Consider the following 17,102-nt stretch of genomic DNA (forward strand, 5'->3'; position numbering starts at 1 on the left):
TTGTAAGGTTTGTTTTATGTCCCAGAATATGGCCTATTATGGGAATATGAAAAAGCTGTGTTTTCCACTGTTGCTGGTAGACTGTTCCATGTTCTCTCTCTATATATATATCAATTGGAAACTGTTGGTTGATTGTGTTGTTTATATCTTCTATATCTTTGCTAATTTTCTATCTAGTAGTTCTATTAGTTTCTGAAAGGTGGGTGTTGAAGTCCTCAACTACAATGCAGATATACCTACTTCTCCTTTCTGCTCTATCAGTTTTTGCTTCGTGTGTTTTGAAGCCTATCACTTGGTGTGTGCATACTTAGGCTTATCTCTTCCTGATTAATTGATCCTTTATTCTTATGTTCATGATAAGATGGACACCTCTTGCCTGTAGTAATTTTATTTTCTCTAAAGTCTATTTTACCATATATTAGTATAGATACTCCTTCTTTATATTATTATTAATTTTTTAATGTATATTTTTTCCATCCTTTTATTTTCAACCAGCTATGTCATTGAATTAGAAGTAAATTTCTTATAAATGGCATATAGTTGGGTCATGGTTTTTATTCACTCTCCAATCTCTGTTGATTGGTATATTCATACCACTAGCTTATAAGGTAATTATTGATATATTAGTGTTTAGGCCTACCATTTTATTATTTGTTTTCTTTGGTTCTTGTTCCTGCTTTGCTTTTCTTGGGTTCCAGGGCGTTATTTAACATTTTTTATAAATTCATCTTAATTGATTTATAGTGTTGTTGAATGTACGTCTGTGTATAGTTTTTATAGTGGTTGTTTTGTATATTACATTAGACATATGTGACTTATTGCAGTCTATTGGTATCAGCATTTAACCACCTTGAATGAAGTGTAGACACATTACTTCTATTTAGGTCCCTTACCTTCCCCATTAAAAGAAACTTTGTCTTGAATATCAGTAATTTTTTCCAATCAAAAATGTATTTATAAAACTCATTAAGAACAGAATAGTCTTATGTATGTGCCCATATTTCTTATCTTTCCTTCGTTTCTTCTTCTTTCCTGATACTCCAACATTTGTCCTTTTATCATTTACTTTGTGTTTGAAGAACTTCCTTTAGTCAATCTTTAAGAGTAGGTGTGCAACAAATTAAAGTTTAGGATTTAAGTTTGGAGGATAGGAGGTGTATTAGTTTATTCTCATACTGCTATAAAGAAATACCAGAGACTGGATAATTTATAAAGAAAAGAGGTTTAATTGGTTCATGGTTCTGCAGGCTGTACAGGAATTATGATGCTGGCATCTGCTTAGCTTCTGGGGAGGCCTCAGGAAACTTACAATCATGATGGAAGGTGAAGAGGGAGCTGGCACTTCACAAGGCCAGATCAGGAGGAAGAGAAAGAAGGGGGAAGTGCCACACACTTTTAAGCAATGAGATTTTGAGATCACTCACTCGCTTTCACTATGACAGTACCAAAAGGGATGGTGTTAAAGAAAAACCACCCCCATTATCCAATCACCTCCCACCAGGCCCTACCTCCAACATTAGAGATTACAATTCTACATGAGATTTGGTGGGGACACAGATCCCTACCATATCAAGAGGCTTCTGAGGCTTCTTTTTAAAATTTCTTTTATTTTTTTCTTGGTATAGTTTTTGCCTTGTGGCTAGCTTTAACGTATGCTGATCTAGTTTGCTTTTATAAAGATGTTTAATTTTAAATAAGTTTTTCTAAGTATTATTATTATTTTTTTTTTTTTTTTGCATCTTGGTTAGATGATCCATTCCTACCTATATAGGCCCAGGACATCAAAACATTTAATTATGACTATACCACTCTGATTAATCTTATCTCATTAAGACATAAATTGCAAACCTTTGAGCTATACTGACCTGTCCCCAGGAAGATGTGATTAAGACACCTTTAGGAAAATAAGCAACCATACCATAGACTGGGAAAATATATTAGCAATCTGACAAAGGACATACATAGATCCAAATTTAAAGAGCTTCTACAAATTAACAATAAAAAGACAAAACCTAAATTTTAAAAATGGGCAAAAGATTTGAATACACACTTCACAAAAGAAGATATATGAGTGACCATTAAACACATGAAAAGCTTTCAACATTAGTTGTCAGAGAAGCAGAAATGAAAATCACAATAAGTCACCATTTCAGACCCACTAGAAAGGCTAAAGTACAAAAGACACCACCAAATGTCGTCAGGGCTGTGGAGTCAGTGGAAGTCGTATGTAGTATGGGTGGAAATGAAAATGGTAGAAACACTGTGGAAAACTATGTGGAAGTTTCTTATAAAGTTAAGCATATACTTACCCTATGACTCATCAATCCCCCTAATTGTTCATTCATAATCAATCCTTAGGACTCGCATGTTTTCCCTGCCTCCATATTTTCTCTGCTCTTTTTTTTACTATTCACATGTTTCTTCTATTCTCTCATTTTCCATCTTCAATGGATTCTTTTGAACTAACCATAAAAGACTCATTTCTTCCAAATTCACTCTAAGTGGTATACATGTTATACCAAAATTATAATCATAATAATTTAGGATTAAATATCTATTTTGCCAAAATAAGATGGCAATTATTTTCATGATGATGGCTACAAATGTTAGTTTTGTGTCAAAGGTAACAATGAAAATGGAACATACACCAATATAAGAAAGACAGTATTTGGATTTTAAATTTTGTTTCATGTACAAATAACACAGCATTCTTTTAACAATAGATCAAAAATCACATCATAGTCATTTGAAAAGTTAATTTATTATATACCAATATACACTTTCTGTAATAAAAAAGAAGCCTCCCAATACATTGAGCCATCTTATAAATGAAATAAGAAAATAAAATTTTCATCTGTTTACAAATGGGGTTAATCAGCACAAGTTATAATATGTATGTCTGCCCTGCAGTATATATGAATTTTAATCTTGGTTATGAAGAAAAAATGGTGCTTTATTATTTGGCAATATAGGATGCTCTTGAACATTCAGAAGATACCTTTTTCCATTTTCTATTTTTGTATACTCTTTAGATGAGTGAAAATGTAAATATTTCTTAATGATGCTATTTGGCAGATTTTTTTCAAATAATAGTAGCTCAAAAGTTATGATACTTTCTAGTAATGCTCAATTTCCATAGCACAATGCACCATTTTATGGTATTATACCTCTAGAAAATAATGCATAAAACCAATATATTTTCTTAGGCACAGTCCAGAAAGTTTATTGAAATATGATTTAGTATTATCATACATGTATGATACTTGTATTTCATAATTGGCTTTACTAAAATATAAAATACGCAAGTGTTCTTACTATGATTTGAAAATAAAAGTAGTAAACTCCAGAAATTTTAGGCTGTGAGTAGGAATTTTTAAATCCATTTTATGTAAGTTTGTTATAGAAGTGAGCGAGAATGATTGTGTGCATTTCTTTGTAGTGTTAGCACTTACACTTTTATGGAGAACCACTCAACATTGTATTAAATGGCCAATGAATGTCAACAAACACCTGTGTGAGTTAAACTGAACTAAATCCTATTTTAGACATGCTAAATTAAAAGAGCAACTTTAGTATTGATAATAATTTGCAAAAAGGAACTTATTTTCTTGTAGATCATCCTATTATTGTAAATATTGAAGAAGAGCATTGCCGAACTATATATAACTTAGGTTTCAAATTTAAATTATCCCCAGACATTTGTAGACAGATACATATGAATGGATTTTTGAGCCCACCAACTTAATTCCCTGCACCCACCCCCAAAAATATAAATGCTTTGTGAAGAAAGAAAACTACACATGTAAAAAATAAAAATCAAATGTACCATACATTAACATTCTGATGACTACAGAATAAGATTATATACATAAACATATAGCAAATCACAGTTTCCTGCACTGAATATTTATCAAATAAAAATGTATCAAACAATACTGGGTAGTGTATTTCCACATGATTGTGGTCTTCTTAAAATTCTGAATGAGGATGGAAGACGAGAGGGAGAGCATTGTTCAATGACAAAAGTATGACAAGAGGATTTAGGAATAACATGAAAAAGCAGATGCTCTCTAGAACAGGCAGTTTAGCTATCAGCATTGTTTTTGCTGTTGCTCTATGATTGAAATAAAACCCCTCTCTATATTTAGTGTTTTAACATTTAAATATAGATGTTTTAACGTTTACAAAAAAAATCTATTGAATATAGAAGTCACTAACTCAATGTCACAAACACGGTGGGCAAAATAACATTTTGCTGTTGACAGTAAGATGCTCTAGACTGGTGTCTGACCATTCATGTACCTTACAGAAACAGTTCCTAAGACATGCCTTTTGCCTCTGTTAGTAAACAGACCAGAGAGTTTGGTGCAAGACTGAGAGAAGGCGTTAAATGGTGATAGCTTTGCCACCAGGACATTTTTGTTTGATGTTCTGAGAATACAAATGTTTGGTACTTTTTTAGGGAGTGCAGGGTGAGGAGACAGCAGGGGAAAGAGTACTATCTGATGACTGTTACATGCAGTTACCCTTATTCTGCTCGTAAAGCAGCAAAAATACACCTTCATCATCTCACACTGTTCTAGTAAGACCTGGGTAGAAATGTGCACCACAGGTTTTATTTTAAACACTCACACAACCTTCCTTGACAAAAACAGTGATTTTCCTCTTCTACAGGTGCCTAGTGATATTACTGGTAAACGTCTTTGGAATCTTCCTGTTATTTCCTATGAATAACATTCCAATCAAGGTAATTCAAATGTCTTTTGGAGTATAACTTGCAACCATTTCCAATAGAAACAGAAAGTATTTTTCCTTGTGTTAGTGATGCTTGGAATTTGGAGGATCATAAATCCAGTCCATTATAATGAGCGCCATGCTTCCAATCATGAAGATGATTCCAATCACAAGGAAAATGAAAGCCTATAATTCAGAGAGACTTTGTTAGGAACACAGAAACCATACTTAGTACAATTTGTTCTTTAGTTATTTACATAATATGGCAATCTGATCTATATATTGAGCCATATTATTCTTAATAGCTCAGATGCCCAGGCCTAACCGATCAGTCAATTTCGAATCCTAATTGGAGAAGGAAGACGAATACAGTGGAGAGATACAACCTATAGGTGCAACAATGGAGTAACAGTTAATTGATTTGGTACGTCAAGAAGATGGAATACCCTGTGATTATTAAAAATCAAAGAACAGAAAAAAAATTCAACAATCTAGAGAATGCTTACAACCTTTTAGGTGAAAAAGAGCAGGTTATAAAAGAATAGCCTATATGATATGATTCTAATTTTATAAAGCAAACAAAACCAAAAGCTTAAAAGATGTGGCAACAAAAAGTGTATGTGTGTGTGTGTGTGTGTGCATACATATAATATACACACATATATATAAAGACATATGTACATACGTACATATAAAATTCTTCAGCATTTTAACACTAGAAGAGGCCTTACATTTTATCACATACCTCCTAATTCTACATATAAGAAAGCAGCAACTAAAAATTTTTCACTAGAAAGGGTCTAGGAGGTAATTGTACTCATTTCACAATTGGCCAAACTGAAAGTAGGTCACAAACAGGACAAGTAATTTGCCAAGTTCACACTGCTGTAAAAATCCAAGCAAGATGGGCTACATAGAGTTAAAATTTGGGGGCAAGCTGCTGGATGGACCTTTTGATACCAAACTATCCTGAAGTCCCTGAAACATCCCAAAGGTAAATGACTTCAAGGGAAAAATTCAGAGTGATTCAGTAAGAAATATTCTTTTCAAGTCTTAACATGACTTTATTAAGGAGTGAAAGATAGTGTTTCCTTATTGGAAAAACAATTATTTCTAGCATTTGTTTCTATAGTAGTCTTATGGAAAAGAAATGTATACTCCCTGATTTAACAAGACCGTATTTTGTATCTAAAGAAGTTAACAGAACGATGAATGGTTCTGTGCTGGATCTTAGTCCACACCAGGGACAACAGGCACTACGGAGGGGAAAATAAAAGCAACATCTTTCTTTTGGCTTTGCAAAACTAACAACCATGACCAAAATATTTAAATTATTCCATAACACCGCTAGAGAGTCTAATTCCTTCTTGCATGATTTTCTGTGGATAGTGCAACAGCAGCTTGGTATTGGACACTGCTATGTGCCTGAAGCTCATGTGCCTGTGGGAAAGGCTACTACTATTTGACATGTATGACAGACTCAACACAGGATATTTGATATTTGAAGTAGAATCATTTGAGTTTCAGAATATATCTCCTTTCTCTGCTACCAGAGAGTTCTAGCACATTTTTGATTTTTGGTTCTTGTATATTGATTCATTTTTCTGAACTATGTTATTTTCCGGTTTATTCTAATTACTTGGAAGAACAACTAATAATGGGGGAAATTGCAAGGTTTACTTACCCCGACCTTTTGGGGTGACCTAAAAGGTTCTTTCTTGACAAGTTTAAGATAAAAAACTGCTGGAAGAATAAAAATCAGCATAGTGGCAGAAGAAGCCCCTGAGAAGACAAATACAGGGCAAGGTCAATGTCTTACCCAGCAGGTCTTAGTAAAGGAGATGCCAGCACACACTTTAAACAAACCAAATATAAAGCTATCCTATACTTAGCACTAAAAACACACATTCAAGTCACATAAGCTCATCTTGGTTATTTATTCATAGAAGATATGTTTATAGAGATAATTAAAATGTACCTAACATCAAAGCTGCATAAGTATATGCAACAAATAATAAGCAATAAGAGGCTGAATTTAACACAAATTTACAGGGGATTAGTAATATAAATACATACTAAGGTGGCTGAACTCATGACACACCTATCCACCTCTTACTTTTCAAGTTGCCTACACATGGTTCTTTTAAAGTTTTAGATTGTGTTTAAAATTTAAGTAACCCCTCAATGAGTAGAATGAAAATTAATGGACCATGCAGTTATGGGAAATACTAATAATACATTTTACATAATCAACCTCCTATTCCTCTGAAGATACCTTTTAATGTTCAGCTGATACTCATAGTATCAGAGAGCTTCTGGTAGGTAAAATCTATCTTCCTCTTTTCCTGATGACAGAGCTAATACCTAAGTCCAAATCCTGGGTCCACACCAAGGCATATGACTTGACTTCTATGAGGGTCAGTTTCCTCATCTGTCAGAAAAAGCAGCTTGACTAAATGACCTATAAGGTGGCTCCCAGTGTCACTTAGGAGGAAGAGAAAGTGACCAGCTCAATCACCAGAGCCTCACAGGGATAAAGGGAATCCGTGAGCCTGAGAAAGACGGGGATCTGGATGACCCAGCACTGGTTCCCTGTCCACCATTTAATGGGGCGTGAGTTTGGGTTGATCAAATTGAAGCCTTTCTGAAACTCACCAATGAATCCGAAGATGTATTTTATAGTTGGCACAAGGATGACCAGAACATTATTAAGTGCAATAAGCATGGCTGCAATTAGGAAATGTCGTATCCAGCTGAAGGGTCTTTTGGGAAATAACAGTGTGGTCACTGATGTACGAATCTTAAACAAGAAAGTTCAAAGGCAAGATCATTTATTTGTTTTTTACTTTATTATTTCAAATATTCTCATCACTCTAATGCATTTTCTTTCTTTTTCTTTTTCCCAGAAAAGATCTTGATGCTTTTTTTTTTCAATTTTTTATTATTATAAAGCATACATAACATAGAACTTACCATCTTAACCATTTTTAAGTGTACAGTTCAGTGGTATTAAGTATGGTCATTTCAGTCAACAACAGACCACATATAAGACAGTGATACCCTAAGGTTGTAATACTGTATTTTTACTGTACCTTTTCTATGTTTGAGTACACAAATACTTAATCATTGTGTTACAGGTACTTACACTATTCAGTACAGTAACATGCTGTACAGGTTTGTAGCCTAGGAGTACTAGGCTATGCCATATAGCCTTACTGTATAGTAAACTCCACCATTTAGGCTGCAAGTACAATCTATGATGCTTGCACAATGACAGAATTGCCTAAAGATGCGTTTGTCAGAATATGTCCACATTTTTAAGTACATGACTGTACTTTCATCTTGTTGTGCAGTCTTGATGCTAACTTTTGATATTTGAGATGGAGTGTCATTTTTTCCTTAGCGTACTTTATAAGACAATATTTTATGTGCTCACCTCCTTAGTTTTCAGAATTTATTGTCAAAAATAATCTCAGTCAGAAAGAGATAACAGGTAAGACACATAATTAAGAAACACAGTAAAACCCTTGTTGATCATGAAACATGTCTCATCAGACTGGATGAAACATTAAGGGCAAGCACTGAATTGATTTACACAAGATTGTGAAAGGAATTTTTACAAATCCAGGTTTTCCTTAATTTTGCATTTTATTTAACATTTTTAAATAAAATTTTAGGGTGGCATCTTAAAGTTTTGACGTTTTTGTGTTTGCTCCTTCCTCTTTCTCTCCTTTGTACGTCTCCCTATCAATAGATTGTAAATCTATGAAAGGCAAGGAATAGGACCTAATAATCTAACCATTCCTCAGACTTTTTTGCTCAGTGTTGTGCACACAGCAGACACTCAATAAAAGCTTAAATTAAATTGAATAGTAGGAATCTTTTCCTTCCCTTCACGATCCTTGACAGATTTCAGCCCTACTTCAGCAGTTGAAATAAGTAGGCGAAGGGTCAAGAGAGGCTCACTTTGCAGCAGCTGCTCAAGTTACTCTGTTGTAACTGGATAAAGATCGTGCGGGCAGAGGGAGGGAGTGGCATTTGTGTTTGTACAGCTTAACAAAGTTGAAAACACTCTTATCTTTGGAATCTTTTAGAGGACACTTTTTTGACTTAGTGGAATTACTCTATCAGCTTTCCAGTAAGTGAATGCTTCGGTTAAGCCAGGAGTTCACATTTTTGGAAATGCTGTGATTGATTTTCACTTTGAAATTTTAGTTCTGAAGTCACTTAAGGTGCAGAGATGGGAACTCATTTAAAAGAGGGAAAACATCAAATATATTTTGAAACATGTATGAATGACAAAAAATTCAAACTAAATAGCTTGCAATTTCTCATGTGACATTCCTTTCATACCACTCCACCAAAAATTAAAGCCATCTGTTTAGGCTGAAAAGGCAATTTCATTTCTAAAATGACAAACCAGATAGTCTCTGGAAATAGTTTAAGAATAACTTCGTAAAGAATTTTAAAAATTGGATTAGTGAACGTTATGAAACTCATTCTGAAAAGTAAACTGAGGAAAGCAAATGGTGTGATATTGTTTTCCTCAGCAGCCTATAATTCTACATTATGATCTGCAATTAGTGCTTATTCAATATTGTCAAAACTGGTCTAATTGGTAGGCTTAAAATAAGCTTTTTATGGTATATACATAGTGCTTGAGGACAATTTGTTTCACAGTGTTAAACAGATAGAATAAACAAGTATGAAATATAGGTTCATTTTCAGAAAATAGTCACAGTTTGTTTTGTAGTCATTTGTTAAAATGGTGCATTCAGGACAATAAGCTGAGTTCGAGTGAGTTAGAGGCAGTCCTGTATGTCCAGGGCCTCTGAATGGGAAGGCAGCCTCCTGGCTCCCAGAAAGACTAACATTTGGCCTGATGATATGAGAGTACAGAAAGTTTATGGGAATAATAGGTAGAATGGTTGGAGTAAACACAAATGCTTCCTCCTCTTTGTGAATAAGGAATAAGAAAATTTCAAACAGAACTGAAGGTGGCTTCCAATGCATTCCTGAAGAGGGCAACAGAGTAAAGAGGGAGGGAGGTACTAGGCTTGTGGTGGTGGTGGGGGAAAAGATCAGGAAGGAAACGTGCTGGTCAATCCATGTTAAAGTGCTTCCCTGAGGAGTGAGCCTAGGACCAAAAGTCCCCAGCAGTTGTTTACCTTTGCCAGGGCAGGCCACTGCTGATTCCCACTGAAACTTATCTGCTCTTATACTTAGCTATGTGCCCTTTTCTTTACTGACACAAGTTGCTAGGAACCTGGAAATGTGGGTCAGATGCTGTGGGTGAGGGGAGGTCCCCAGCACCATCCAGGGCCTCTGACCCAGAATGATTCCATTAAGGTCTACGCAGCTCTAGAGAAAACGTCTGTTACTTCCAGAGAAAGAGTCCTGAACAGGATCCTGTTAGGTCGTGCTGTATTCTGATGCAGGGGCCCAATGTGAAGGTCAAAAATGTGGAGGCACAGGAGGAAGTGAGAGTCTTAGCTCTAACTCTTAAAAAAAAAAAAAAAAAAAAGCCTCTCCCATTGTTTAGACAGAGCTCACACTTTGATTTTGCAGGTTTGCTTAAGGCAAGGATGTTGGAAATACCTACGAATCACTACTCCACTGCAGTTCATAGCAATATATGCTGCATTTCTATGTCGATATCTACATACACTTCAAAACAGATCTGAAGGCAACATAAGTGAAAAGAATGATTTTAACTATAAGATGAAATACAAGTAGCTAGGGATCTTTTTTCAAAGGCATAGCAGGTGACATTTGAGTCTGTGTGTTCATGATATATCCATTAACATTATTTAGTTTCCTGTTCTTTATGGAAATATGGGAACTTTACTGCATAAAGGGAAGCAGAAGCTGAAAATGGCATGATCAGTCCTCTGGAAGGAGGTGCCATTCCATAATAGATACCCTGCCCACTACTAAGAGAGAAAGAAATGTCGGGCTGCTACTGAAAACACTATCTTAATTCATTTCATATATTCACTTGTTCAACAAATCCTACAAGCAGTTACTATGCACCTTTTACTAAGAAGGAAAAGACTAACCTGATTGGAGAAAAGAAAGATAATAAATGAAGTAGAGAAAAACAAACCCCAGTCATATCTTCTCAGAGTCCTAAGAAAGAGAGCCCAGCTATCATGTGGAAAGAAGGAGAACGCAAAATAATGTCTAAAGCTGATAGATTTTAATCCAGATTAGGTTTTATTTGTTTTATTATTAATATGTGGTGATATCAAGGCAAGTAAATAAACTTCTTATTGGTCAAGAGTTCCTTAGATGAAATAAACTGTCAGGAGAAACATGCTGTGGGTCAGCATTTGACACATTGAAAATCTGAGCTCTAAGTTGTATGAAATAAACAAGCAAAAGCACCAATAACAACTTTTATCATTTTACTAAAGAAAAAAATTGAATTTAGCCTCAGAAGACTTGATTGAGATCCACTCAAGGAAGCATCTCTATGTATCCATCATCTATAGGGAGGTTTGGTTCATTTAGCCCAGATCCTCAACCCAGCTGAATTCGTTTCACATGTCACCAAGGGAAATAGTGTCTATGCTTTTGCTAGAAAAGGCAGTTTATACATTTCAAGACAAGGCAAGATTCATTTGAAGACTGTTTTTCTTCCCTAGCATGACTGAGCTCACCCTCTGTGCCAGTCACTGTGCACATCCACAAGTCCCAGGGACTTATGACTCTGTGGGGCAGTAGAGCACTTACATAGATTATTTAAATGTAACATTACAAGGGTGAGGACAGGATAATGTGCAAAATGTTTTATAAATGCTAATGTTGAGTGGAAATACATAATGAAGGATAGCAGTTAGTCATTTTTCTGAACTCTGGTTCTTATGGTCAATTTTAGTTCTAATGGCATCTAATGTTTACACACTATTGCTGTTCCTGATGGTCAGATTTACACCAGTGCTTTATTTCTCACATAGGGTAAGAATTTCTAAGGGGAGATTTGGATTTTCCATGCTGAAGTGAAATGTTCATCAATAAATGACTTCTACTTCCCATGACAATAATTGCAGCCATCAGTGTTGGGCTATGAGCTGCACTGGCTGAACTGTTACCAGCTGTCTGTGTGACAATGGCCAATTCTGGCAATCCCTTAAGACCGTGGTTTGAAAACACTATATGAATATGAATAAAGCAATACAGAAGCACATTACAGATTTCTTATGCTTTGATTCTACAATGATGTGAGTGCTTATACTGTGCCAATATTTAGTGAGTGATTTTTTTACACATAAAAAGAAGGGCTCTAGATATTTTCTCAGTGAAGTTGTTTGCCTGGCAATTTTATCCTATCATATACCTTCTGTTTATAGTTATCTTCTGTCTTGTACCCAAGACAGAGCTGATTTTAGGCTAAAGGTATGTGTATGTCATCTGAAATACTTTCAGATATATTAGGGGCAAGACATGATTTAAGAGTAAAATATTAGCCACCATAGTAATACAGATCTGATTTCATGCACTCATGAAAAAGGAATGTGCCAAAATATATTTCAGCACACAAGCTGCATTTAAAGTGACCACAGTGTCATTATAGAAATAGTCTTCTTATGCCAGCCCTGTATGGAACATTATGTCCAGGACAGTGCTGGTTACTGTGTCACTTATTTTTTCCCCCTCAAATGAATGAGTAAATTCAGTGTTTATGAAAGAGGAGTTGGCAGGAGGGTGAAGACCTGTGTTTATCCTTAGGTGGTGGTTTTAACTCACACAGCCCAAATTTTCACTACCAGCTCTGCTCTGGGATCTCAGAACAAACTGACACCAATGACAAATGCCAGGAAGGGGTGACCTGGTATGAGTCTGGCAGAGGCCGCATGTGAAAGAGATATGTGATAGATAGCATAACTGTTTTTTGAAAAATTTTTTTCTGGTATATAATTTACTTAACATGAATCCCCTTTTCATTAGCCTTCAAGGCGTCAGGTTAAATAAGGCAACTTTTGGATATTATTGCAGCACGACAAACTGGAAAAAAAATGAAATGCCTTCAAAACTGTGATGAAATTCAATATGATTTGAAAGTTAACATGGTTTTGGTTTTCAAGGTTCCGAAGTTATATAAACTCCTACTCAGTTTTACTAATCCACAAGATGGAAGCTCAAGCTCCACTTTTCAAATTTGAGTTTAAAAATAAGTTTTATGATTTTTTTCTACACTATAAAAATATCACCTGAAACGACTTGCTCTATCTGCACATTAAATGGCCAATTTTAAGTGGCTCAAAATGCTATAGGAAAATAACAATATCCTCAGGCATTGCAATTGCAAACTCACCCTATAATTAAATCAAAATGAAGGTAGAACACATGTGCTAATTTATGGGGTCAAGTAGGTTTTTTTCATCAAAGTCTTATGTACTTACTGGGAACAGGACAATGGGCACAGTTAGTGTTACTGCCACAAGGACTGCCAGGCGAACCATGAGAAGAGGGATGTCGAATGTATACACTTTGCTGTAGGCATGAAGTAATTCATCTTCAGCTTCTCCTACATCAGGAAGAAGAGAATGAGCCCGCTTGGTGTTGTCAAATCAGCACGGGTCACTTATGGCAACATTTTATAGAGAGAACACAGAACAGAGGAAAAAACCTAGGTCTGGGAATCCAGGCACCTCTGGTCTTGCCTCTGAGCTCATTAGCTATGCAACCTTCATTCAAATAAACCAAGAGGTCCTGAAGCTTATAAAGTTGCAGAAGCTATAATACAAAATAAAGAGCCTCTCAAGCTCATTTACATTGTGATAAATCTATCTTTGCTGTACAGAAGCAATTACAAATCAGACAAAGACTAAGGTGTTCTTGTTGAAGGGGATGAGAGGCCCAAGCCCCATATCTTGTCTTTCCCAGCCTACCACCTCCCTTGCCCCAACCTGTGCAGCCACTCCTGATGCAGTTTACAAAGCCAGTGTGTAAACTCTAGGATGAATGATTGCTACCATTTTTTCAAGCTCAACAACTATGACTCCATCACCACCCTAAAACAGATATTTTTGGGCTTTTTCAAGTTTTTGCTTGTCTTATGAAACTCATTAAAATAAGTATAAGTAACATGCAGGGATAAATTAGTATAATCTTTACAGGGTCTCCCAACGGATACTACTCTAAGATGAAGATGCTGCCCTACTTGAAAACACATTCATTCAGGATTCCAAACACAAATAACAAGGAAATATTTATGGAATCAAATGTAGTTGGATTTCCACCTCAAGATCAGACAAAAAGGAGTGAAAATACCTTCAGTAGTATTGACCTTGACATTCATTATTTCACAACCAGCAAAAAGTTAATGCCCAATCTAAAGCACATGTTTGGTTAATAGTCAAATATTAGTCAAATAGAAAGAAAACCTAAGCAAATGGTGGCCTACTCCTGAATCTCTCCTCCACAATTTGTCATACCTTCAATTCAGTTTACCAAGTCAGTAAGAAAAAAAAAAAAATTAAGTTAAAAACCTTAAAACGAGGCTTATACAAAAATATATTTATATTGATACACTGATTCATGTAAACATATGCTACCAGGTCAATATGTGATTCCAAGAAATCTGTATATGTGGCCGCACTTCATGGAAGGAGTACAATCCTATTCCTTTTGTGAACTGTTAAGATGCCAGAGAGGAAATGTTGCAGGCATAATCTAATGTGGCCACAGTCACTTTTTTTTGGTAGTGCATTCTCAGATTGAAGGAAATTCTGTCATGTCCTCTTTCTTAGGAAATCATTTGATATAACAAAATAGAATGGATGTGTCAGAAATTTTACCTAAAGTCCCAAGCTCCCAGATTTGATTTGACTGGTAAATAGGAGGCAAGTTGAAACTTGAGGACCTGGCAGTTTCCCTGCCATTTGCTTTGCAGTTAATAATTCCATCAAAGGAGCTTTATCACATGCAAGTGGATTCATTCTCATCACTTCTAGCCTGAGTTGGACTATGGAGTCTAGCCAAAGAAATATCATCTGTCCCTAAAGGAAAATAATTTCATTTGAGGGATATTTTTTATGAAATATGTGTTAATTCACAAATTGTTGTAACTTGTTAGCCAGGCTGAATCAGGCCCCATTTCCTCAGGTCAAGTGACAAAGCTAAAATAGTATATTAATTGAATATGTGTCATCTATAGATCATGCTTATAGAAGGCAATTAAAAAAATCATACCTACCCAGGTCAAGGATCAGCCTAACAAGGATTTGCACATAGAGAATGACTTTCACAGAGTGACCTACCATAGAAGGTTAGGTAACCAAAGAGGGCAGCAAGCAGGTACATGACAAGCATCCCCGTGATGGAAATATTTGACACTGTTTGCATTTTTCTCTGGGACCGACTGGAAAAATAAAGAACACCAAGCTTTGTTTTTTAGACTTACAAAAAAAAATCACTTTTCAAAATTAAAATAATGAATAAAAAAGTGTATCTGTATTGTTCATCGTGAAGACATATTTCTAGTACATAAACTTATAGCTGATTTAAATTTGTCTTAGAGAGCTAATGAGGATTCATTTCCATTTTTCTTAAACACTACTCCTTCAGTCTTAAAAACAATCATTTCCCTAGAAGAGGAACAGTCTACTTCATGTCAGTCAGTAAGCCTGCCCACTGAATAAGAATGTAATTAACATAAAGATCAAACAGGCTTCTAACATAGAAAGTTTTTGCATTTCAAAATGAGATGACTCTAGATGAGGAAAAGAACCTACGAGAGTCAGCAAAGTACTACTGCCAAGAGTCCAGACTACTGGAAATCCTGACATTGTTACCTGAAAAGCTTCTGGAAATCATTCTAGAGGGAACCTGACTGCCAAAGATCAATTGTCAGGCTTCTGGAATAACTGCTACACGTGATTTTCAAAGTAAATCAAAGACATCAAAATACTTGAAAGTGTTCTGAAATTTTTTATGAGGTAAATCAGAATTTATAGGGAAAGTTTTGCTATTTAGTGAGAATGAAGACTGAGGTTACTGATGTCTAGATTAAAGAAGTTGAGAATTATTATATAATACCCTTCCTTAAGGGAAAGAGGAAAACAGCTATAATGAGTTCATATCCTTTGTTCCCAAGCAAATACCAACAACTTCAAAGGGAAAAGAATACAAACGAATCACAGACCATCAGCTAGAAGAAACAAGATTTTCTAGCCAGTGACTCTATTGTACAAATAAGACAACAAAGGACAGATATTGGCACATCTCTTGTAACGAATGTGTTCTAGACAAGGCTTAGGTGCTGACTGTAAATGACATCAGTGGCTTATCGAGGCTGCCCCTAACCATAAGTTTTGGTCGTCATGGGTGTTTTCATTTCTAGTCCAGCTGACATCACTTCTTCCTAACAAAATTTAAATTTAAATTCCCAACACCTGCCAAAATTATTACAACCATCGGCGGCTCCTTGTCCACCTGCCATGAACCCCTCCCCCGAACCATTATGGTGGAGAGAAAGGAGAGAAAGAAGCAAATAAGGTAGTGCTGTGGTGGGCTGATTCCCACCTTTCTGATTAAAGCATGTTACTGAGGGTGGATGGAGTACATATTTTCTCTGAAGAGGAAGCTATAAACTGTGTTTCCTCTTAAAGAACCTTGAACATATGAGCAGATTTTCAAAGCAAATTAGAATGCTAAAATGATGGCTGCCTTACTCTTTAAGTTCACTGTAGATGGGAAGGACCTCAGGGTGGCATACAAAAGCAAATGCTAGGATAGGAATTGCATAGGCCGTCTGAAAAACAAAGACAACACCACGTGTTTAGCATTCCAACATAGATGGTGATCTCAGGCCATCTCAGTTTATTGAATAAAAACTTAGAAAACACATAACTGTACTCATTAGAAGCCTGGACCTCTCACTTACCCGGGAGTTGAATACAAAGTATTTAGGTTGACACTTGTCATCACTATGAGCTTCATACTCTACTCCACTGTCATGAAGAGAGCCCTTGGCCTGGTTCTCATCCAGCCCCGCAGGATTGCGGTGGGTATAATCCATCATGAAGTTCACATCAGAACTCTCAGAGTTGTTGGGTAACATTACTACATGCATTGGAAGCGTGTTGTTGAATGACAGATTTCCAACACTGTGATCCAAAACAGGTAGAGGGCAGGGTATTTGGAATTTCTTGTAAATCACCTAGACTCCGTCATTAAAAAAGAAAAAAATCAGCTTTTTGAGAAAAAACAATGAAATAAGAATCCATATGTGTGGCTTATGGGGTAGCGTGTGAGGGAGCTCAGTTAGGCAATCCTTTTAGACTAATGGACAAAGTAAACTCCCTCTAACCTCTGTTCTAAGGGAAGAGTTGGAGCTGTGATTGGCAGCTCTGCCTCTTAGA

At 35.9% G+C, this 17,102-nt stretch overlaps 2 protein-coding genes across 3 annotated transcripts in view; one reads left to right on the forward strand and one right to left on the reverse strand.

The window, feature by feature from the left end:
- Positions 1 to 17,102, forward strand: part of SLC48A1 (solute carrier family 48 member 1) — a 1,155,028-nt gene that overhangs the window by 96,463 nt on the left and 1,041,463 nt on the right. The gene's annotated exons all lie outside the window — the stretch shown is intronic.
- Positions 2,742 to 17,102, reverse strand: part of SLC38A4 (solute carrier family 38 member 4) — a 68,122-nt gene continuing 53,761 nt past the window's right edge. For both annotated transcript variants that reach the window (XM_050746897.1, XM_050746896.1), the window contains 7 exons: positions 16,625 to 16,900; positions 16,413 to 16,492; positions 15,000 to 15,100; positions 13,140 to 13,264; positions 7,390 to 7,534; positions 6,419 to 6,516; positions 2,742 to 4,920 (listed from right to left, as the gene is read on the reverse strand). In XM_050746897.1, coding sequence (XP_050602854.1) covers positions 4,819 to 4,920; positions 6,419 to 6,516; positions 7,390 to 7,534; positions 13,140 to 13,264; positions 15,000 to 15,100; positions 16,413 to 16,492; positions 16,625 to 16,900 — 927 coding nt within the window. In that variant the 3' untranslated portion in view covers positions 2,742 to 4,818. The remainder of the gene's footprint in view (positions 4,921 to 6,418; positions 6,517 to 7,389; positions 7,535 to 13,139; positions 13,265 to 14,999; positions 15,101 to 16,412; positions 16,493 to 16,624; positions 16,901 to 17,102) is intronic.

Source organism: Macaca thibetana, chromosome 11, assembly GCF_024542745.1.
Source record: "Macaca thibetana thibetana isolate TM-01 chromosome 11, ASM2454274v1, whole genome shotgun sequence".
In the NCBI taxonomy this organism is placed as follows: domain Eukaryota; kingdom Metazoa; phylum Chordata; class Mammalia; order Primates; family Cercopithecidae; genus Macaca; species Macaca thibetana.